Raw genomic sequence first — 22,917 nt, 5'->3', positions numbered from 1 at the left:
AAAATAAAATTTCAATTAAGTTTTCATTTCATGTCTCTCTTATCCCCTAAGAAAACTTTCTTAAAGTACATGTAATATTTTTTATTAATAAAGGCATCACTTTATTATACATTATTTTTGATATTAAAAACCTCAAAAGAAAAATCTCTTATAATTCTTCCACCCAGATATAATTCTTGTTAACTTTTGGAATTTGTCTTTTCTGTTTTATATGTAATCAATTAACTTTTTGGAAATCTTTTTAAAGAGACATTTAAAAAAATGTATATGTGTTTATTCTTTTTATCTCTACCACCAAGTGTTTAAGATCCTTGAGAACAAGATTCACAACCTGCATCTTTACCCCCACTGAGAATTTTATAATTTCTAGGGAGATGGGGCAATTTCGGATATTTAAAAACACTGAAAAGGCCCTGCCCCGGTTGGCTCAGTGGTAGAGCGTTGGCCTGGCGTGCAGGAGTCCTGGGTTTGATTCCCGGCCAGGGCACACAGGGGAAGCGCCCATCTGCTTCTCCACCCCTCCCCCTCTCCTTCCTCTCTGTCTCTCTTTTCCCCTCCCACAGCCAAGGCTCCACTGGAGCAAAGTTGGCCCGGGCACTGAGGATGGCTCTATGGCCTCTGCCTCAGGCGCTAGAATGGCTCTGGTTGCAACAGAGCAATGCCCTGGATGGGCAGAGCATCGCCCCCTGGTGGGCATGCCAGGTGGATCCCAGTCGGGTGCATGCGGGAGTCTGTCTGACTGCCTCCCCGTTTCCAACTTCAGAAAAATACAAAAAAACCCAAACACTGAAAAGGAGGATTCTGGGATAGGGCCATCTCTGCCCACGTGAGTTTCCTAGGGCTGCTGTAAGCACCATAGGTAAGGTGACTTAGAACAACAGAGATCTAGTTTCAGTTCAGGAGGCTGAAAGTCCAAGATCAAGGTATGGGCTGGGCCTCACTCCCTCTGAAGATTAGGGAAGGGTCCTTTCCCTTCTCTTCCAGCTTCTGGTGGTGCTGGCACTCTTTGGCTTGTGGACATTATGGACCCATAAAGGGAAGCAGGTTATGTCTTTCTCTATAAAGTTGGGAACCTATGGACTACACAGTTCCATTCCTAAGACAGTGACGTAACCTGAATTTGGTGTAAGTTGAAACATATCCTAGCCTAAGTCACAGTTGTAAAATCCTATCCTAACACAATTATAAAATCATAATCTAGAACACAAAAACACAACTAAACTACAGGAAAAGGAAAAGGACGTAAATATACTGTACTGTACATTGTACTGTAGTGACAAAAAATGAATTTAAAAAATTCCTTTATCCTGTGGTTGGCTTGCACACTGGAGGGGGCATTGCAAGGTGAGAGAGAGTGACCTCTGGGGAGGAGGAAGCTGGAGGCAGGAGAACCTGCAGAAGGTGCTGGAGACACTGGGTCAGGTGAATCAGGATCGCCTAAGGAGAAGCAGGAGATGCTGGAGGTGATTCTACCTGGACTACAGGTGTTTCATCTCGAGAAGCAGCTGATGCAGAGGGTACAGGGTCTGTTGCAGGCCTCTCTGCCTCTTAAAGAATTGTTCTAGGCCAGTCTGGAAATACGAAGCTAACGATATAAGCCAAAACACATCTCAATTTTTTAAAGTTTTTACAGGAGTGAGCATCGTAAACTCAAAACATCTTGTGTTAAGACTGTCGTAACCCAAGGATCCCCTGTAAGTTGTCTTCTAAAGCAGGAATCTTCAAGCTCAAAAAGTATTAGAATTCGAAGAAAACCATAAAGAAGGGCCCTGGCCAGATAGCTCTATTGGTTAGAGTATCACCTGAAGCATAGAGGTTGCTGATTCGATCACTGGTCAGGGCACATACAGGAACAGATCAGTACTGTATTCCCCTTCTCTTTCTCTCTCTCTCTCTTTTCTTCCTCTCTTGCTGTAAATCAATAAATAAAATTTAAATTAAAATAAACATTTTAAAAAAAGAAGGAATGAAAACCATAAGTAACCTCTTTTCAGAAATTCTTGGGGGGGGACTAAGGGAGGCAGGAGGCAGCTGATGCTACATCGATCATGTGGTTCCCTCTCTTTGTTTCTATAAAAGACTCTGGAGACTGCCATGCTAGGCCCTGTACCCAGCCAGGACAGTGGTTGGGTCCCTCCCTCCTGGCTAGTGCATTCCTGGAGACATTTTAATGCAGTTCAAAGAAATCTGACCTTGGCTACATTGCTTACTGGCTGTACCCTTGGAAAAATCACTTCACCTCTTTTCTCCTCCTTTTGCTCATCTGTGAAATGGAGATCGTTCCCACATCAAGTCATCCTGGTGTTTAAGTGAAAATACTTATGTGAAAACAACACAGGGCCTGACGTAAAATAGATGCAAATTGTTACATTTTATTTAACTATCTTCCTTAAGGATTATTTTTAAAAGAGTTTGTTTTTTTCAATTCAGTGTCATATGAAGGCTCAGAAAAGGGGTAAAGAACAACAGCTTGACATTATGAACAAGCAGTACAAACAACTTGAAAGTCGTTTGGACGAGATACTGTCTAGAATTGCTAATGAAACTGAGGAGATTAAGGACCTTGAACAACAGCTTACTGAAGGTGAGAATTTAAGTTGATTTACAGGTAAATCAGTTTGAGTATCAATAACAACAAATGGCATCCAGATAGGCATTAATCCAGATATTAGCTAAATATGCTTCAGCTGTTAGTACTAGTATTGGATAGGGGAATATTGGCACAGTACTCAAAAGTGTATAATAAAAATAAAAACTTTAATTGTGTTGTGTTGATGTCCTACTGAATAGGTCATTACAGTCAGTAGGCAAGAAGTCAGTTCCATGCTCTTGATAAACTCTGACATGTGATTGTCTTCTCCTAAGGCAGAAAATCCTTCAGGGGCAAAAAGCCCATTGCCATTCAGGCATGCAGTGTAGTTATAAGCAGAGTGTGGAAAGAATCTTAGGATCCACTATCACAATGCAGATTTTAATTGTGACATTGTCACAGTAGTGAAAGGGGAGGATAAAAGGCTATAATGGTGAGAGCCTTTACTTGATGTAAGATCCCTGGCCATTTCGTCATTATCAGCCATGTGACCTGGAACAAGTTGTTTCTGTCTCAGTCTTAGTTGTTTGGAAGATTAAATGAGGTAGTGTTCATAAAATGCCTGGCACATAATAGGTACCTAATATAGGGTTGGCGTTTTTTCTTCTTCCTTTTTGTCTTCAGATTTCATATTCCCAGTCTGGGGTTAGTCTGGTTTGTTGAGTGGCTTTGTTTTGTGCATCTAGCAGCAAAAACTCAGTTTTATAAGCACTGTCCAGTGAGTATACTATTTTTATTGTATATCTGCTTAATGGTTCTGTACTTTGGTTAATAGTGGGAAAACTATCGTTATATTTTGAAAAAGAAAAATAAGATAGTAGGAAATAATTGAAAGCTTAGATTTTCATTCTTAGTTGGTCACAACAACTGAGGAGATTGCATGCAATATTAGTTATATATCTTGAAAACATTTACTTATATACATTATTACCTTCCCTCTTTTTTGTCTTAGGCCAGATAGCAGCAAATGAAGCCCTGAAGAAGGATTTGGAAGGCGTCATCAATGGATTGCAAGAATACCTAGGGACTGTCAAAGGCCAGGCAACTCAGGCCCAGAATGAGTGCAGAAAGTTACAGGACGAGAAAGAGACATTGCTGCGGAGACTGACTGAGGTTGAGCATGAGAGGGACCAACTGGAAATAGTTGCCATAGATGCAGAAAATATGAGGAGGGTATGATTTGTTTTTTTCTTGCCTGTTTTCCCTTGCCTCAGAAGTAGATGACGCGAATTGAGGAAGCTAAACAAGTTAGTAATGGTATATGTCCCAAAATTAAGTACAAGTTTTCTTCTTATTGTTGTTAGTGCTTCATCATTTTAACATTATTTTCAGATAAGACAGACACAGTATCGTACTCTTTTGTACCTGATTTGTTGCCACTTATTTGGAGATTTCACTTGCTCTGTTTTAGTTTGGCAAACTTTATCATGCATGAGAACCCAGGTTCCTCACCTCATCCTCAATAGGGCTGGCTCTGGAAATTTGAATACATATATGTTAATATTATGAAATTTCTCAGGCCTATAAAAATATCAAAATTAGTATTAATACCAAGTACTTACAACCTAACTTAAGGAATAAAATGTTACAGATATAGTGGAAACCCTCTGTTTCGTACTCCCTTCATAGTTAGCAAAATCCTGATTATGGTTATTATTCCCCTGCATCTTTCTTTTTTATTATATATATATATATATATATCCATTTGAAGCAATATGTAGTATTGTTTGCATAATTTTAAGATTTATATAAAAGGTATGATAGTGTACATATTCTTTGGCTGCATCCTTTCTTCTCTTGTATTTACTTTTGATAATTATGTGATAATGAATCATGTAGCTCTACTTTATTTTTATTGATGTATGTAACATCCCATTATATGTTCATATCACAAATTTATTGCTTATTTATTCTCCTCTTGGGGGACATGTAGTTGGTTTCCATTCTTTTGCTATTACAAACAATGTTGAGAGCAACATTCTTGTGCAGATCTCGAGTATGAGAACTATGTTTATGGTGGAACTGTGGGTCAGAGACTATCTGCCGCCTCAACTTCACAAGATATTGTCAGATTATTGAATTGTTGTCCGTAGTGATTCTATCAATTTTTACTTCCACCAGTAACATGAGGGCTACCATTACACCACATCCTTGCCAATACCTTAGTGTTGTCCAACTTTTATTTTTTAAGCTTTTATTTTGAAATAATTTACAACTCTCAAAAGAGTTGCAAGAACAACTTACTATACCTTTCATTCAGAGTTACCAATTAATATTTTGACACATTTGCTTTGTCTCTCATGTATAAGTTTACATGATTTTATATAAATTTTTCCCTAACTGTTTGAGAATGAGTTACAGACATCTTACTCTATAGTTTCTAAATATTTCAGGGTGTGTTTACCAAGAACAAAGACATTTTCTAACATAAACACAGAATAGTGACCAAATTCAGGAAATTTAATATTTTGTCAAACTTGGTGTTTGCTAATCTGCTGAATTTGAAATGGGATCTTTTTATATGAAAATTTTTCTACTTACAGGAAAGTTGAAATAATTGTTTACTAAACATCTATGGTTCTCTTAGATTCTACAACAAATATTTTGCTGTGTTTGGTTGTTTCTTTGTTTTTTGTTTTGGCTATGTCATTTAAAAGTTGCAGATACCGGCCCTGGGGGGTTGACTCAGCGGTAGAGTGTCGGCCCAGCGTGTGGAAGTCCTGGATTTGGTTCCCAGCCAGGGCACACGGGAGAAGCGCCCATCTGCTTCTCCACCCTTCCCCCTCTCCTTTCTCTCTACCTTCTCCCCCCCCCGCCCGCCCCCGCAGCCAAGGCTCCATTGGAGCAAAGTTGGCCCGGGCGTTAAGGATGGCTCCATGACCTCTGCCTCAGGTGCTAGAATTACTCCAGTTGCAGTGGAGCAGTGGCCCACGTGGGCAGAGCATAGCCCCCTGGTGGGCATGCCTGGTGGGTCCTGGTTGGGCACATGTGGGAGTCTGCCTCCCCCCCCCCTTCTCACTTTGGAAAAATATTTATACAAAAAAAAAAGGCCTATAAACTTACTGCCTAGGAAGTTAGCAATTATATATATATAGATATATCTATATTGATATATCTATCTATCTATATATATATATAAAAAGTTGCAGATATCATGACATCATCCTTTAAGTACACATCTCTTAAAAACAAGGACTTTCCCCCCCTATATCACTATGATACCATTATTGCACCTAGGAAAGTTAACAATTCCATAATGTCATCTAATGTCTGAACCATATATAAATTTTCCCAGTGGTGCCAAGAGTGTCTTTTATAGCTTGTGTGTATGTGTGTAGAGTCCAGGCAGTAGTCCTATAGAGTGTTCTACATTATGGATTTGTCTGATTGTTTCTTCATGGTGTGTTTAACTTGTTCTTCTGTGCTCTATGAGATAGTATCTTTTTTAAACTGCATTTGCCCCTAGTTACTGGAGAGGTTGAACACCTTTCGTTTGTTTATTTGCCATTCAGTGTTCCTCTTCAATGAATTCTCTATTCATATTCTTTGCCCTTTTTTCTAGTGGGTTGTTTGTCTTTTTCTTAACGATTTATAGGAATTCTTTATATATCATGGATACTAATCCTCTGTTGATTATATATGGAGTCTACATTTTGAAGAAACAACCCAAATAATTCAGATACCTGATGCTTTTTGGACCACACATTGAGAAACTCTTCTGTAGAAGTTCTCATCATACTATCTCCCTCTTTAATCCAGAATAATTTGATCTAATTCTTTAAGATCCCAAATAAATAGGTGCAAGCTATAGTATTTAATTATAAAATACAGATGGGCTAAAATGTCTCAGAACTGCAGTTTGCTAATCAGTATGTGTTTATATTCTTCTTAGCACTCATATAAGTTATTCTAACTTCCTTAATATTAGTGCCTGTACCATTTTGTTCTTCTGATAAGTGAACATACTGTGGTTTAATAGAGTGTGGGCTTTAGAGTCAAAGGTCTCAATTCATATTCTAACTGTATTCTCTTTTAGCTACACACCTCCATGCCATTTACTTAGATGTTCATTCTCTGGTTCTTCATCTTTGAAATGGGAATAATCTGTCTTGCATATTAATTATAAAGATGCAATAAAATAATATGAAGACATTTATTCCAGTGTCTGATAGAAAATAGGTTTTAAGTTTTATTCTCCTCTTTTTTTCTTATCTGTGTAGGCACATTTAAAGTATTATACTTCGGAAACCATATTAGTAGCTTACTGATTTTTCTAATTACGTTTAGTCAGCATTTTGCTTTCCAGCTGGGATATGCACAGTCTGTGGCTTCATATGTCTAATGAACACTTTCTGTGCCAGACTGGCCAGTATTTGTTATACTGTGCTCAAGTTACTTATAATGGTTTGCAGATGCTTAAGCGGCACAGTGAGAGTTTTGTAGTTAAACACACTCTGAATCCTTCCAGGAGCTTGCAGAGCTAGAAAGTGCCCTCCAGGAGCAGCATGAGGTGAATGCATCCCTGCAGCAGACCCAGGGAGATCTTAGTGCCTATGAGGCTGAACTAGAGGCTCAGCTAAAAATACGTGATGCTGAAGCCAACCAGCTCAAGGAAGACTTGGATAAACTAACAAGGCTCAGCCAGGTAAGTAAGATCAAAAAGCCATCTAGAAACCAAGAAGCCTGTGGCCGTAACATATCAGTCTTCCTTTAATGTAATGTAAAATTAAGCACTTTTTAATATAATATATATAGAGTGATGAGAAAAGCACATTTTTCGAGTTAGACATTCCGAATTCAAATACTACCCCTGTGTGAACAAGTATAAATCACTTCCTTCATGGCTCTGAGTCTCTGACAAATGCCTCCTTGTCAGTAAAACGGGTAATGATGAGGGTAAGGGAGATAATGGGCATGAAAGCACTTAGTAGTTGGTATTTAATAAATTCTAGTCTTTTTCAAACAGCTTTAAGAGACCTCTTAAGTTGATGTTAAATTTTATTTCGCTATCTCCTATCCTTTCATTTAAATTATACTTGTAAATTAGAGAAATTGTTAATCATCCAGCTAATACTTAACAGTTGGCCAATGAGGACCACATGCTGGGAATGTTGCAGAAAATAGCACAAATATGGTCACTGTCCTTGTGAAACTGACAGTCCGGCAGGTGAAACAGGTGTGGGAGAAAGAAAGGGATAGGGTTCTGTGGCTGGGGAAAGGTGTTCGGGAAGGACTACCCTACAGAAATGATCCTTCTAACTAAGACTTGGAAGGATGAGTAGGATTTGGCTGTGCATAAGGAGCAAGGTGAACTGGGAAGTGGTAAAAGGGTGAGTGTTCTAGGCATAGAGGCAAGGTGAAAGAACATAGTACATAGAAGTGCTGTAAGTATGCCTCCAGTGTCCCAGGAGCAAGGAGAGGAGTAGGGAAAGAGGGTGAGAAATAAAGGAGAGATGAAGGTGGGTGGAGAGGCAGACAGAGGCCAGTTATAATATATTCTTTTTTTTTTTTATAATATATTCTTTATCAGATTAAAAATACAGTTTTATTTAGCTATTAACCAGATGAGCTGCATCTTCCTCCAGGAGGTGTCCACCCTGCTTTTCCCCATCTGCCTGCTGAAAATCTGGGTTTAGGACTCTGCTTAATGTGCTCAAAGTGTTGTATCATGTGTATGGTGATGGTTTATTTACATTGTAGATCACTCACAGAGCTTTTGAAGGGAGGTCTTAGGGCCCACCCAGGAAATTCTGATTTGGTGTGTCTGGACTGAGATGATTTCGATACTTTTAAGTATTAATAGTTTTAGGAGGCATGTGAAAAAAAATTATCTTGGATCTTTAAGTTTGGGAGTACAGCATAAAATTGATTGTTGTAAAACCATAGCTAGCAAGGGACTGCATGTGCATGTAAGTTTCTTTATGCCTTTTTAGATCATAAATTATTGCTATTTTGTGTTTTCATATCATTGCTTCCTATGGGAATAGTTAGAACAATTAGCCCTTCAGGCAGAACTTGAGAAGGAAAAGCAAGCCTTCAAGAACGCCCTCAGAAAAGCCCAGTTCTCAGAAGAAAAGGACCAAGAAAATAGTGAGCTCCGCTCGAAACTTAAACAGCTGCAGGTAGGGACTTGTTGGTTCTGAATACATTCTTACATGGGACACTCAAAGGTATTGATGTCTTTAGTAAGCAACTTGACAACCTGCTCTAACATGTAGTAAGCAATTTGAATGATTAGAAAAAAGAAATTATGTGTGGAACAGTATCAGAGCCACTGTTCCCGTATGAGCCTATTGTTTTAAAATTATTAAAATGTATATCCTTTGTGGTGCAAAGAGATGGAGGCAGTGTCAATAGTAAACACACAAGGCAGTGTACACTCATGGGTGAAAGTAACCCTGTTTTTCTCCTAGAAGCAAATTTGTCACCAGACTGAGCTAAAGTTATCAGATTGGTTCCTTCTTTTCCCACTTAAGTATCTATCCAGGAATTTAACTAGCATAGGTTGCAGTAAAACTTTTTTACAATCCCTGTCTCAGAAAGGATGCTGTTAAAAATGCAGTCATTTTACATTGCTAGGGGTTTTCTTTGGCTAAATATTTTTGTAGCTATTGTCACAAAAATGTGACCAACAAACTGCAGGAGAAGCAGGTAGACAGGATTTTCCAGATAATTAAACTCTTTCAAAGAGGACAGATGTCTGAATGAACAAGTACCTGGATCAATATTCAGTTTCCAAATCTGTGGGTCAGGGGCTGCTTCTGACTGAGATGGCAGCTGTTACACCTCACCAGAATTAAGGGCAGAGTTGCTGTGGTTTGGGGAAAGCTTCCAGAAAGTCATACAAGGAGGATAGTGACAAATAAGACTAAGCTTACCCAAATTCTCTCTCCAGTGCTTTACATATTTTTTCCTCAAAATTTAAGGAAATCTAAAAACCTAGAATTAAATTTTTACTGCTATCAGTTCAACTTCTGAAGCAAATATAAAAATATACATTTTTTTTTATTTTTAGTGTGAGATGTATGTGTTGAGTGTTCATTGGATTATTACTATTTTTTTTTTTTTTTGTATTTTTCTGAAGCTGGAAACGGGGAGAGACAGTCAGACAGACTCCCGCATGCGCCCGACCAGGATCCACCCGGCACGCCCACCAGGGGCGATGCTCTGCCCCTCCTGGGCGTTGCTCTGCCGCAACCAGAGCCACTCTAGCGCCTGGGGCAGAGGCCAAGGAGCCATCCCCAGTGCCCGGGCCATCTTTGCTCCAATGGAGCCTTGACTGCGGGAGGGGAAGAGAGAGACAGAGAGGAAGGGGGGGGGGGGGGTGGAGAAGCAAATGGGCGCTTCTCCTATGTGCCCTGGCAGGAAATCGAACCCGGGTTCCCTGCACGCCAGGCCGACGCTCTACCGCTGAGCCAACCGGCCAGGGCTTATTTTTATTTCTACTTTGGAAAATTTCAAATAATCACAAAAAACAGAGTATAGTCATGACCTCTTATTGACCCAACTTTAATAATTCTCAGAATTCTGCCATTCAATTTTATTGCACTCATAAATATTTCACATCTTTAAAGAAAAAAACTAAAATATATTCTTCTGGGGCCTCTCCAAAATAGAAACTGAAGTCAGCTTTCCGGAATGCTGGCCCATTCTGTGAGACTGTCTGCGTTAGAACTCGGCCCTCTGGTTATTTAGCCTACTAACCTACTACAGAGGGTAAACACACCTCATTTGTATTTGTCAGAAGTCCTTTGGTTTCAGTGAATTGAAACCTACTAACACCACCTCAGGAAAGGAGGTAGCTCACCAGAAACCAGAGCTGTTCTGTCCATCTTTCAGGAGCTTCAGGGCCCTCTTCTTTCTCCTCCTTTGTCTCTCTGAGCATTGCATTTAGTCCAACATGGATCCTAGCCCTTAGCTGACGTATCTTTACGGGTCCAGCTCTTACACAGTCTTGCTGTACTGGATCTTGGTTCAATTTTTAGCGAGCGTGAGAACTTGTTTTCAGTGGATTTTACTGGTCTTGGGTCAGATCACATTTAGCCAGGATTAGACAATAGTACACATAATGGCCACTTAAGGGCATTGGGGAGAGACAGTTTACAGATAAGATGCCTTCTAGATAGAACAGGCACTTAACACATCCAGTGCAATCCTAAATTCTCCATTTTAGTTCACAGCGTTACACTGAGCAAAGTAAATTAATCACTCAGGTAGGTATTCAGAGGAATATAGTTAGTAACTTAGGAGAAAGAACTATTTTTCTGTACAACTTAGGGAAATACTAGCAATTGTATGTGGAAGAGCCATTTTTTAATTTAATCCTGAAGTTTAGCTATGTTTGTTAGTTTGTTGGTAGTGAAAATATGCTGGCATATAACAAATACTCCCTCAGAGAATTAAAAACTATTAGAGAAGCTTCAGTATTAGATACTCCATTTTTCAGTTGGTTGACAGATGGATCTGAGTATTTTGTTGGACTTGGGATCCAAATAAGGTGCACTCATTGCATTTGTTTGACTTGATTCTCAAGTGTCTTGTCTATAGATTTCCTCTTTTTAAAATTTGTTATGTGTTAAAGGAAACTAGGTCTTTATCCTGTAGAGTTTTCTATAGTCTAGATTTTGTTGTTTGCATCCCCGTGGCATTGATTTATACCACACATGGAGGTTTATTTAGATTCAAGTTAGTTTTTGGCAAGAAAACATTCATAGGTAGTGTTCATACGAACTTCTCTTTGCATCACATCAGGAGATATAATGGCTGGTTGTATCTTTTGTGACTTCATATTGATCAGTAGATTCAGACATTGTCAGCCAGCCCTAGTGGAAAGGGTTTAAAAAATTAGTAAAAGATGTTGAATAAAACTGTCATATGACAAGAAATACAGGCTGTATATGTGGGTGTGTTTTAAATTTTGTTTTGCTAACTTTTACCTCCCCATTTTACTCCCCTTCATAGGATGACAATAACCTGTTAAAACAGCAACTTAAAGATTTCCAGAATCATCTCAACAATGTGGTTGATGGTTTGATTCGCCCAGAAGAAGTGGCAGCTCGTGTGGACGAGCTGCGGAGAAGACTCAAGTCGGGGGCTGGGGAGATGAGGTAATGGACAGTCAAGACCTCCAAGCATACAGTGGGCCGAGCTCTGAGGGTCAGTGATGAGCTCACCTTTCCAAGTACTGTAAAATGGCTGATTTCTTTTGTAACGTTTCCCTTTATCATATTTTCATAGTTGAGACATAAGATTGCTTGACTCAAATTATCTGTCATTGATTTTTTTTTACATTTTAAATTTATTATATTTTTTGGTATTTAATTTAAAAACAAAGGTTTTTAAGACTAACTCTATAGAAAATTCATTGCGTATGATTAGGAAGTAGAGATACATTATACATTTTAAATAGAAAACTATCCAGAGAAAACTGAGGCTAATTTAAATATATGAAATGGACATTTATTCTTTGAGCAGATGTTGTTAGCCTGTATTTTCAGAGTGACTGAGTCATTTGATAAAGCAATGGTTTGACTTAGGGGATGTTTAGTAATTGCTGTGGGCTGACACCAGTCTCATCCCACACAACTCTTTACTCCTGCACTGATGTTACCAGTATGTTTGTACCTGGTAGCTAGCATCAAAATAAAATGTCACATTTATACTATGTTTTTCTCCCTTATCAGAATCCCCAGTCCTTCAGATGTCTTAGGGAAAAGTCTTGCTGATTTGCAGAAACAGCTCAGTGAAATCCTGGCATGCTCTCAGTGGGAAAGAGAGGAAGCACAAGTGAGAGAGAGGAAACTCCAGGAAGAAATGGCTCTGCAACAGGAGAAACTGGCAAGTGGACAAGAAGAGTTCAGGCAGGCCTGTGAGAGAGCCCTTGGAGCAAGAGTAAGAAGGGGCAAGAGGCAGCTGGAGGGAAGTGTATGGCAAATATTCACATTTTTCAGCAAATTACAATGCTCCCTTTCTTGTGTAAATACAGTACAAATGTTATTTTCACTCATAACAAGTCAAGCTGAGTGTGACTGAAATTCAAGCTTAAGGATGGTGACTGATGTCAAAGTCGTGCTTCTTTGTGACACTGTGTTTGCCTTGTCCTAGAAGAAGGGAGATAGGTTTCTTAACATGCAGGTAAATGAAGCCATATTGCTAGAGTATAGAGCTAGAATCAGATTTTGCTTGAGGTACTTCTTTTACTGAGGCAATCATTAAAATATATCCTAGAGAATATGCAAGAGAAAACTATCCCCAGTAACTCTGAGTACACAATTTTGTTATACTCTTCAGTAAAATGAAATATAATTCTCTAAAAAATTTTTATTTTGCTTAAAAATTGTCTTTGAAACTTCCATTTTCTCACAGATTAATTTGGATAAGAGACAACATGAAGCAAGGGTCCAGCAGTTAGAGAATGAAATTCACTATTTGCAAGAAAGTCTAAAAAGTATGGAGGAACTCCAAGGCCTCACAGATCTCCAACTACAGGAAGCTGATGAAGAGAAGGAAAGAATCCTGGCCCAACTCCAAGAGTTAGAAAAAAAGGTAGGAAGACTAAGAAAGTGAGACACACAAATCCCTGCTGCCTGGTCCTGCCCCCAGTCATCAGGCCAGCTGACAAGGGAGGCGTGTGCTCCACAGTCGCCTCTGGCTGCATTGTTGGCCCCGAGGTGAACCTAACCTAAGAGAAATAATGGATGCATTTCCTCAAATCAAGGGCCTTAAACAAGGGTGCATGACCGATGCAAATAAGAGAATAGAGAATTGGGAATGTAAGGAGTGACTTTAGAGCCGGTTAGGTGGTACTCAATGCTATGGGGGTGAGTTTGCCTCCTTAAAACCTCTTGCCCAGGCCCTGGTCGGTTAGCCTAGTGGTAGAGCATTGGCCTGGCATGCAGGAGTCCCGGGTTCGATTCCTGGCCAGGGCACACAGGGGAAGCACCCATCTGCTTCTCCACCCCTCCCCCTCTCCTTCCTCTCTGTCTTTCTCTACCCCTCCCGTAGCCAAGGCTCCACTGGAGCAAAGTTTGCCCGGGCGCTGAGGATGGCTCTATGCCCTCTGCCTCAGGCGCTGGAATGGCTCTGGTTACAACAGAGCAACGCCCCAGATGAGCAGAGCATCGCCTCCTGGTGGACGTGCTGGGTGGATCCTGGTTGGGTGCATGCGGGAGTCTGTCTGACTGCCTCCCCGTGTCCAACTTCAGAAAAATACAGAGGAGAAAAAAAAACACAAAAAAAACCTCTTGCCCAATTGGACACATTTGTGGTAAATTACTTTAAAACTCATCTTTCTTTCTCACACTCTGCCCTTTCTTTGAACTTCTCAGTCAAAGAACCCTCTACTCCCATTGTCAGATCCTAGACTTTGTCCAAATTGTGCCTACCACCTTTGAAATCACAAACTGAAGTGTTACATTGATCATAACGCTTATCTTACCAGCACCCCCGTACTGACAACTTTTCAATCTTACTGAGAATTTCAGTGCGCTACACTTGATCTGTTTGTTAAGCCTCTCTGTCTTTATTTTTCTCTTCGTCCAACTTAAATTCCATAGTCTATCACTGTGATTTTTGTAATTATCTTCACCATTTTTGCAATTATCTTCAAATCCTTTGCCCTTTTTCTCCTGTCTTACTTCTCTGACAAAACTGCAGCTATTAGCTTTCTTTGGACTTGCAGACATGCAAAGTATTCCTAGAGAAAGAAATCACCCATCCAGACATCGGGGTATCACTGTAAGCTCTTGGTCACCAACCTCCAATGGGAAACTATACCCTTGTCTCTAGTAAGCTCATTCTCTTGTGCTCTGTTGTTCATCTCTCCTTACTCCTCACACCCACCCTCGCCCTCCTCCCATCCTCAGCGAATGGCTTGCTTCATACTTCACTGAGAACCATCAGTCTCCAACTCTTACTGAGCCTGCCTCCAAAATGTAGCTGGAATATATGTCCTTTGTTCTTCTCCAATGCCGCCACCCTCATCCAGCCATCAGCCCTCTCCTGGATAATGACTGTAACCACCTGAAAGGTCTCCCGTTTCTGCTCGTGACCCTGCTTCACAGAGCAGCCAGCATGCTCTTTCAGAATGTAAATTGTGTCTTGTCGTTTACATTTGTATCACCTCCCCCCCCACCCCCCCACCCCGTCTCTAATAGCATCTGTTGTTTATAATATAAAGACCAAATTCTTAAGCTTATGAGGCCCTGCATGATTGCCTGTGTTTAGTTCACCCCTTTTTTCACTAAGCTCCTCTTTCAGTTCATCAAGCATGCCAAGTTCTGTCTTCCTTCCTGGCCTCCGCACAGGCCGTTTCTTACCCCAGACCGTGTTCTTCTGCTGTTCTCCCAGACTGCTGCCTCCCACCAACCTATTCTCTCCCTGCCCATCTCCCAAAATGCGCCCTCTCCTGTCCCGGTAGGACTGACCGAGTTCTGGCTCTCCATCGGTCTGTGTGTTTGTTGACTATGTCTCTCCTCAGCTCCTGAGGGCAGCAGCCAAGTCTGTTGTCACCATATGCCTACCGCCTGACTCAGCTTTCCAAGCAGGTGGGCCGTCACTTAGCGATGTGCCAAGAACTGTCTTTCCAGTGAAGGAATGTACGGGCGCTAAGAATCTTGACTAGGAAGCCTGATTTCATTCTGAGTTTATCGTACAGTTTTGAGATGATTTTACCTATTCATTCACTTCATGAATATTTATGCAGCACCTGCTGTGTACCGGGTATTGTTTATGCATGGGATGTATAGCAGTAAACAGATTCCGCCCTCATGGGAGCTTTATTAATTCATTGCTACCAAATGATTCATATGTTTAACTAATGTTTCTTTTATTTTAGAAGAAACTTGAAGATGCCAAATCTCAGGAGCAGTTGCTTGGTTTAGATAAAGAATTAAAGAAACTAAAGAAGGCTGTGGCCGCCTCTGATAAGCTAGCTACAGCTGAGCTTACTATTGCTAAAGACCAGCTTAAGTCCCTTCATGGAACTGTTATGAAAATTAACCAGGAGCGAGCAGAGGTGAGTCCACAGGGACAGAGCTCCCCAGTTTCCACCAGTGCCACTGCTGTCAAAACTGTAACAACTTGTATTATTGATCCTCTTTTAGACTTTGGCTATTTTATAAACTCCGAAGCTATCTGTTTCCCTTCAGACCTGAAGATTATGTCTCTGCCATCATAGCTCTGCCATGGGTCTTGCACTCTATTGGTCCTGAAAGGAACCATCCAGTGAAACATGCCATCCCTACCTCAGTGTGGGGTTCTGCTGAGGGAGGTAGCTGCTAATACACCCCCAAACAGAGGTCTCAGAGGCTTGCCATACAGTCCTGCTCAATCTCAGATTTTCCTCTTGTACAATCAGATGTTTAATATTTTACCTCATATAGCTGTTAGGACTCCTGACTGAGATAATGTCTGTTAGTCTTTATAGGATGCAAATGCTAATGAGATTAAGACCATAGATCATAGGAGAGAATCTAATGAGAGTCCAAAGAGACACCAGTCATAGAAGACTGTAAAACAGTGAAGAAAACAATTAGCCCTTGCTCCTTCTGATGAGGTGCCCTGCTCACTCGACCCCACAGAGGGCTGGAGCAGGCTGCCAGGTGACGGGAACACCACAGGGCAGGGTGGGACTGCATGTCACATGTACGTGGGACAGCTAGGCATGCCGTGTGATGGAGGCCGAGGAATCAGGCTGGGAGGAAGAGGGAGATGAAGAAGACAGCCTGTGACCGCGCTGGTGCCTTTCTCACCCCCGTCCCAGCAGGAGTTGCAGGAAACGGAGAGGTTTAGCCGAAAGGCAGCACAAGCAGCCAGAGATCTGAGCCGAGCAGAAGCAGAGATCGAACTGCTGCAGAATCTTCTCAGGGATAAAGAGGAACAGGTCGGTGCTGGTTCCCTGAGACCGCCTCTTGGTTGGGTCCTTGTCAGTTCCAAAAAGACTGGAGACTGTAGGTGACACCTCAGAATTTTGAAGTGCAATCACTAGCTAGTCAGTGCTTTATTTTCTACTGTGTGCTAAGGTCAGTGCACTTTAATGATAAGGAGTAATGCAGGTTCCTCATTAGAAAGGTGTACGTAAAATGAAAGCATTACAATCAAGTGGCAGGGATATGAGCATTTGGGAAAGAAGACTCATTGGGAACTTTGTGTATGTGATTTCTAATAGTTTCGCATTGAGATGGAGAAAGTAGATGTAGGGACCAAAGGAGCAGACGCACAGGTGCTAGAAGTCCAGAAGCTGCATGAGACCATGGAGAGGCAAAGGACAGAGATCGCAAGGCTGCGGAATTTACTAGACCTCTCTGGAACTGGTAAAGTGTTGGGCTTTGGTTTTGGTTGTGGTATTATAGTTCTAAAATCAAAACATTTTGTTTGTTTTTGACCTTTAGCAAATTTATTTAACTGTTACAGATCAGTTCGATGCTTAATTTACATAGCTGTGATAATTAGCTTAATAAGTAAAAGCAAAGAATTAAAACATTTTATGTAAGCAGAGTATTAAGGGATTTGATTACAAAGAGACAAATTTATTTTTCTATTTTTAAAAGAAATAATGTTTAAAAATCTGTTTATTTTTCTTCTCTGGCTTACTTTATAAGTGGTCAACAGAAGGAGATGTCTGTCCTCTTTTAAGTGTTAACAAAATCTCATTACCAAAGGGCAGGCTGCAAGTCAGCTTTGAGGAACTGATAAAAATCATTGACTCTCAGGGAATTGCTTTTGTATGTTGAGAAAGGAAGGAAATGGATGATTTTATAGCCACTTTATAGAACAGTTTTCCTTTCCAGATAACAAAGGAAGTTTTGAAAACGTTTTGAAAGAAATTGCTGAACTTCGGCGTGAAGTTTCTCATCAGAATGATTACATCAGCAGCATGGCAGATCCTTTCAAAAGACGAGGCTATTGGTACTTTATGCCACCACCATCATCGTCAAAAGTAGGAAGTCTGGGGTGCTGGGAGTATGTACTGGATTTTCTTGAAGAAGGTGTGACAGTGTTCCCTTCCGCAAATTTGTGAACAGATGTCAAGAACACACAACTAACCCAAACCATGCATTGAGATTTTTCTTTTAATTTTATTTATTTTTTAATTTTAATAGGGTGACATTGATAAACCAGGGTACGTATGTTCAGAGAAAACATCTCTAGGTTATTTTGACATTTGATTATGCTGCATTCCCATCACCCAAAGTCCAATTGTCTTCTGTCACCTTCTAACTGATTTTCTTTGTGCCCCTCCCCTCCCCCAACCCCCTCCCTCTCCTCCCCCCCCCCGTAACCCCCACACTTTTGTCCATGTCTCTGAGTCTCATTTTTATGTCCCACCTATGTATAGAATCATATAGTTCTTAGTTTTTTCTGATTTACTTATTTCACTCAGTATAATGTTATCAAGGTCCATCTATGTTGTTGTAAATGATCCGATGTCATCATTTCTTATGGCTGAGTAGTATTCCATAGTATATACGAACCAAAGCTTTTTAATCCACTCGTCCTCTGACGGACACTTGGGCTGTTTCCAGATCTTCGCTATTGTGAACAATGCTGCCATAAACATGGGGGTGAATTTCTTCTTTTGAAACAGTGCTATGGTGTTCTTGGGGTATATTCCTAAAAGTGGGATAGCTGGGTCAAAAGGCAGTTTGATTTTTAATTTCTTGAGGAATCTCCATACTATTTCCACAGTGGCTACACCAGTCTTCATTCCCGCCATCAGTGCAGGAGGGTTCCCTTTTCTCCACATCCTCGCCAGCACTTATTCTGTGTTGTTTTGTTGATGAGCACCATTCTGGCTGGTGTGAGGTGATATCTCATTGTGGTTTTAATTTGCATTTCTCTAATAATTAGTGATGTTGAGCATTTTTTCATATGCCTATTGGCAAACTGTATGTCCTCTTTGGAGAAGTGTCTATTCATTTCTTTTGCCCATTTTTGGATTGGATTGTTTGTCTTCCTGGTATTGAGTTTTACAAGTTCTTTGTAAATTTTGGTTATTAACCCCTTATCAGACATATTGTCATATATATTCTCCCATTGTGTAGTTTGTCTTTTTATTCTGTTCTTATTGTCTTTAGCAGTCAGAAACTTTTTAGTTTGATATAGTCCCATTTGTTTATCCTGTCTTTTATTTTACTTGCCTGTGGAGATAAATTGGCAAATATATTGCTGCAAGAGATGTCAGAGAGCTTACTGCCTATGTTTTCTTCTAAGATGTTTATGGTTTTATGACTTACATTTAAGTTTTTTATACATTTTGAGTTTATTTTTGTGAATGGTGTAAGTTGGTGGTCTAGTTTTATTTTTTGCAGGTAGCTGTCCAATTTTCCCAACACCCTTTGTTGAAAAGGCTGTCTTTACTCCAATGTATGCTATTACCTCCTTTGTCAAATACCAGTTGTCCATAAAAGTGTGGGTTTACTTCTGGGTTCTCAGTTCTGTTCCATTGACCTATATGCCAGTACCAGGCTGTTTTGAGTACAATGGCCTTGTAGTATAACTTGATATCCGGAAATGTGATACCTCCCACTTTATTCTTCCTTTTCAAGATTGCTAAGGCTATTCTTGTTCTCTTTTGGTTCCATATAAATTTTTGGAATATGTGTTCTATATTTTTGAAGTAAGTCATTGGTATTTTAATTGGTATTGCATTGAATTTATAAATTGCTTTGGATAATATAGACATTTTAATGATGTTTATTCTTCCTAACCATGAGCATGGTATATGCTTCCACTTATTTGTATCTTTCTGATATCTTTTATCAATGTTTTATAATTTTCCAAGTACAGGTCTTTAATCCCCCTGGTTAAATTTATTCCTAGGTACTTTATTTTTTTGGCTGCAGTGGTAAAGGGGATTGCTTCCTTAATTTCTCTTTCTGACAGTTCATTGTTAGTGTATAAAAATGCCTCTGATTTCTGAGTATTAATTTTAAATCCTGCCACTTTACTGAATTCATTTATCAGGTCTAGTAGTTTTTTGACTGAAACTTTAGGGTTTTCTATATACAATATCATATCATCTGCAAATAATGATAGTTTTACTTCTTCTTTTCCAATTTAGATGCCTTTTATTTCTTTTTCTTGTCTGATTGCTATGGCTAGGACTTCCAGAACAATATTGAATAAGAGTGGTGAAAGGGGGCACCCCTGCCTTATTCCTGATCATAAGGGGATTGCTTTTCATTTTTGCCCATTGAGTATGATGTTGGCTGTGGGTTTGTCATAGATGGCCTTTATCATGTTGAGGTATGTTCCCTGTGTTCCCACTTTGCTGAGAGTTTTGATCATGAATGGGTGCTGGATTTTATCAAATGCTTTTTCTGCATCTATTGAAATTATCATGTGGTTTTTCTTCTTCCTTTTGTTTATGTGATGAATCACATTGATTGATTTGCAAATATTGTATCAGCCTTGCCTCCCAAGAATAAATCCCACTTGATCATGGTGTATGATTTTTTTTCATATATTGCTGGATCCAGTTTGCTAATATGTTGTTGAGGATTTTAGCATCTAAATTCATCAGGGATATTAGCCTATAATTTTCTTTCTTTGTGTTGTCTTTGCCTGGTTTTGGAATCAGAATTATGCTCGCCTCATAAAAGGAGCTTGGGCCTGACCAGGTGGTGGCGCAGTGGATAGAGCGTCGGACTGGGATGTGGAAGGACCCAGGTTCAAGACCCCGAGGTCGCCAGCTTGAATGCGGGCTCATCTGGCTTGAGCAAAGAGCTCACCAGCTTGGACCCAAGGCCCCTGGCTCCAGCAGGGGGTTACTCGGTCTGCTGAATTCAGGCCCGCGGTCAAGGCACATGTGAGAAAGCAATCAATGAACAACTAAGAAGTCCCAACGCGCAACGAGAAACTGATGATTGATGCTTCTCATCTCTCTCCGTTCCTGTCTGTCTGTCCCTATCTCTGCCTCTGTAAAAAAAAAAAAAGGAGCTTGGAAGTCTTCCTTCCTCTTGAATTTTTTGAAATAGCTTGAGAAGGATAAGAGTTAGTTCTTCTTCGAATATTTGGTAGAATTCACTTGTGAAGCCATCAGGCCCAGGACTTTTCTTTCTTGGGAGTTTTTTGATAACTGTTTCAATCTCATTTGTTGTAATTGGTCTGTTTAGGTTTTCTGATTCTTCCAGATTAATTTTTGGAAGATTATATGTTTTAAGGAATTTGTCCATTTCATCTAGGTTGTCTAGTTTTTTGGCGTACAGTTTTTCATAGTATTTTCTTACAATATTTTGTATTTCTGTTGTTTCAGTTGTTATTTCTCCACTCTAATTTCTAATTTGTTTATCTGAGTCCTCTCTCTTTTTTTCTTGGTGAGTCTGGTTAAAGGTTCATCGATCTTGTTTACCTTTTCAAAGAACCAGCTCCTGGTTTCATTGAAAGCCATACCAAGCTCCTAGGGCAGTGGGAGACTAATATGCCCCGATTCCCTTGAAAGTTCTCTGGTGTCCTTTGCCTCAGTTGCTGGGCCATCAGGACAAGGGCTAAAAAAGAGACCCCACCAGGAAAGATAAGTACTGGAATAGAGTGGCTGACACCCATGCATTTTGCAAGACCATGCAATCACATCTCGCTTCTGTCTGGAAAAAGTAAGAATTATGGTATATAAAAAAAAAAAGGGTTTTGTCAACTTCGTTACATCTCAGTTTTGCTCTAGACTTGACATTTCTCCAAATCAGCCTTCGCATATGTAATAGTGTGTTCTGCTGTCATTTGTTTTAGGTTTCCAGCCACAGTTCCCAGGCCACCAAGGACTCTGGTGTTGGCCTAAAGTGTACCTCCTCAACTCCTCTTAGAAAACCACATCCTGGGTGGCCAGATGGGAAGGAAGGCAGCGGACCACCACCCGCCTCAGGACACTGGGTTTATTCTCCCATCAGGAGTGGGCTGCATAAATCGTTTTCAAATAGAGGTAAGTTAAGTCATGTAAAGTAGTTGCATTTCTCTTGTGTGTTTAGTAACCTTTTTTTGGCTCCCTGAAGTTCATAAGACACAGTCCAAACTCCTTAGCATGCTCTGCAAAGTCCTCTGTCATTTGGTCTTGGCCAGTGACCTCTTGTCCTTTTGTCTCACCTCCCATCATTCTCCCACACGTCAGCCATACCCAGCTGCCTTGAGATGCAGCGTGCCACGTTCCTCAGACCTCCGTGTTTTAAGCCCTCTGTTTGGAATGTCCTTTTTTCTTCTTTCTTCTCCCAAACCTATTCTACTCATCCAGGTAGGTCCTCAAACCCCACTCCTTTTATGGAGCTTTCCTCCACCTGCCTCACCAGACAGACTGAGCACTGCCTGTGCCCCTGGAGCATGGCAGCGTACGTCCTCGAATCACGGCACTCGTGTGCTTGCCTAAACTGAAACGTTAGAGGTCTGTCATCTAAAGCTTTGTGGGATAGAGGCGGTAAATCCTAGCTCTTTCACTAAGTAGTTGTGTGATCCTAGACAAATTATTTATCTACTCTGAAACTGGAAATCTTTAAAATGGGAATATCGCCTTCTGAATTGGTTCGTTCAGGATCTGTTTCTTGAATGCCTGCTCTTTGCGAGGCTCTCTGCCATCAGTGATACACACAGTTCCAGATTGTGGGGGAGGTGAGTAAGGAAACCAGCACTGGCGAGGGCTGTGGGTCGTGATGGCGGGATCTGCTGAGAGCTGTGGGCTGTCCCAGCACAGCTCTGTTGGTCTTTTATGTCACATGAAGCAGGCACCCAAATCGTTGCTGCATAAATGAAGGAATGAATGAAGACGGGGAAAAACCAACAGAGAGGCACGAGAAAAACTCAAACATCAGCCATTGAAAATAATTTGAATCCCCTTTTTGATCCACTTTTTAAAGCTGCTTTTGACCTTTTTATACAATTTGTTCTCACATTTCTGTTACCTGGTGAGCCATGGAGGGTAAAACATTCTTCTGTTTATTTCAAGATGCAGACAGTGGAGAAGGTAGCCCTGAAGAGAGCGAGCTGGATGACCAAGGGGACCGCCCATTTGTGCCTCCTCATGGATACATGATGTACACCGTGTTTCCCGATGGTTCTCCCGTGCCCCAGGGCACAGCCCTGTATGCACCACCGCCCCCCTTGCCCAGCAGCAGCCAGCCTCTTACCCCTGGCACTGTTGTTTACGGCCCACCTCCTGCAGGGGTCCCCATTGTGTGTGGACCTCCACCCCCGAACTTCTCCATCCCCCTCATCCCTGTGGGTGTGCTGCATTGCAACGTCCCAGAACACCATAACTTAGTAAGTGGAAACCCCTGTCCACACTGCTTCCATGGGAGACTGGGTTAGGTTAGGTACTTAATAAGTTGGCATATTTATGAATGGAT

The 22,917-nt window shown here is 40.7% G+C and overlaps 1 protein-coding gene across 9 annotated transcripts in view; it reads left to right on the top strand.

Annotated features, from left to right (window-relative positions):
* Nucleotides 1–22,917, top strand: part of CNTRL (centriolin) — a 93,118-nt gene that overhangs the window by 36,140 nt on the left and 34,061 nt on the right. For all 9 annotated transcript variants that reach the window (XM_066256344.1, XM_066256348.1, XM_066256347.1 and 6 more), the window contains 13 exons: nt 2,431–2,584; nt 3,543–3,763; nt 7,059–7,235; nt 8,578–8,712; nt 11,552–11,697; nt 12,274–12,481; nt 12,956–13,135; nt 15,426–15,605; nt 16,356–16,472; nt 16,758–16,902; nt 17,380–17,528; nt 21,317–21,506; nt 22,518–22,831. In XM_066256344.1, the coding sequence (XP_066112441.1) occupies nt 2,431–2,584; nt 3,543–3,763; nt 7,059–7,235; nt 8,578–8,712; nt 11,552–11,697; nt 12,274–12,481; nt 12,956–13,135; nt 15,426–15,605; nt 16,356–16,472; nt 16,758–16,902; nt 17,380–17,528; nt 21,317–21,506; nt 22,518–22,831 (2,316 nt within the window). The remainder of the gene's footprint in view (nt 1–2,430; nt 2,585–3,542; nt 3,764–7,058; nt 7,236–8,577; nt 8,713–11,551; nt 11,698–12,273; nt 12,482–12,955; nt 13,136–15,425; nt 15,606–16,355; nt 16,473–16,757; nt 16,903–17,379; nt 17,529–21,316; nt 21,507–22,517; nt 22,832–22,917) is intronic.

This window comes from Saccopteryx bilineata, chromosome 2, assembly GCF_036850765.1.
Source record: "Saccopteryx bilineata isolate mSacBil1 chromosome 2, mSacBil1_pri_phased_curated, whole genome shotgun sequence".
Lineage (NCBI taxonomy): Eukaryota > Metazoa > Chordata > Mammalia > Chiroptera > Emballonuridae > Saccopteryx > Saccopteryx bilineata.
Note: the sequence above shows the minus strand (reverse complement) of the source record. Positions and strands in the feature narration are given on the sequence as shown.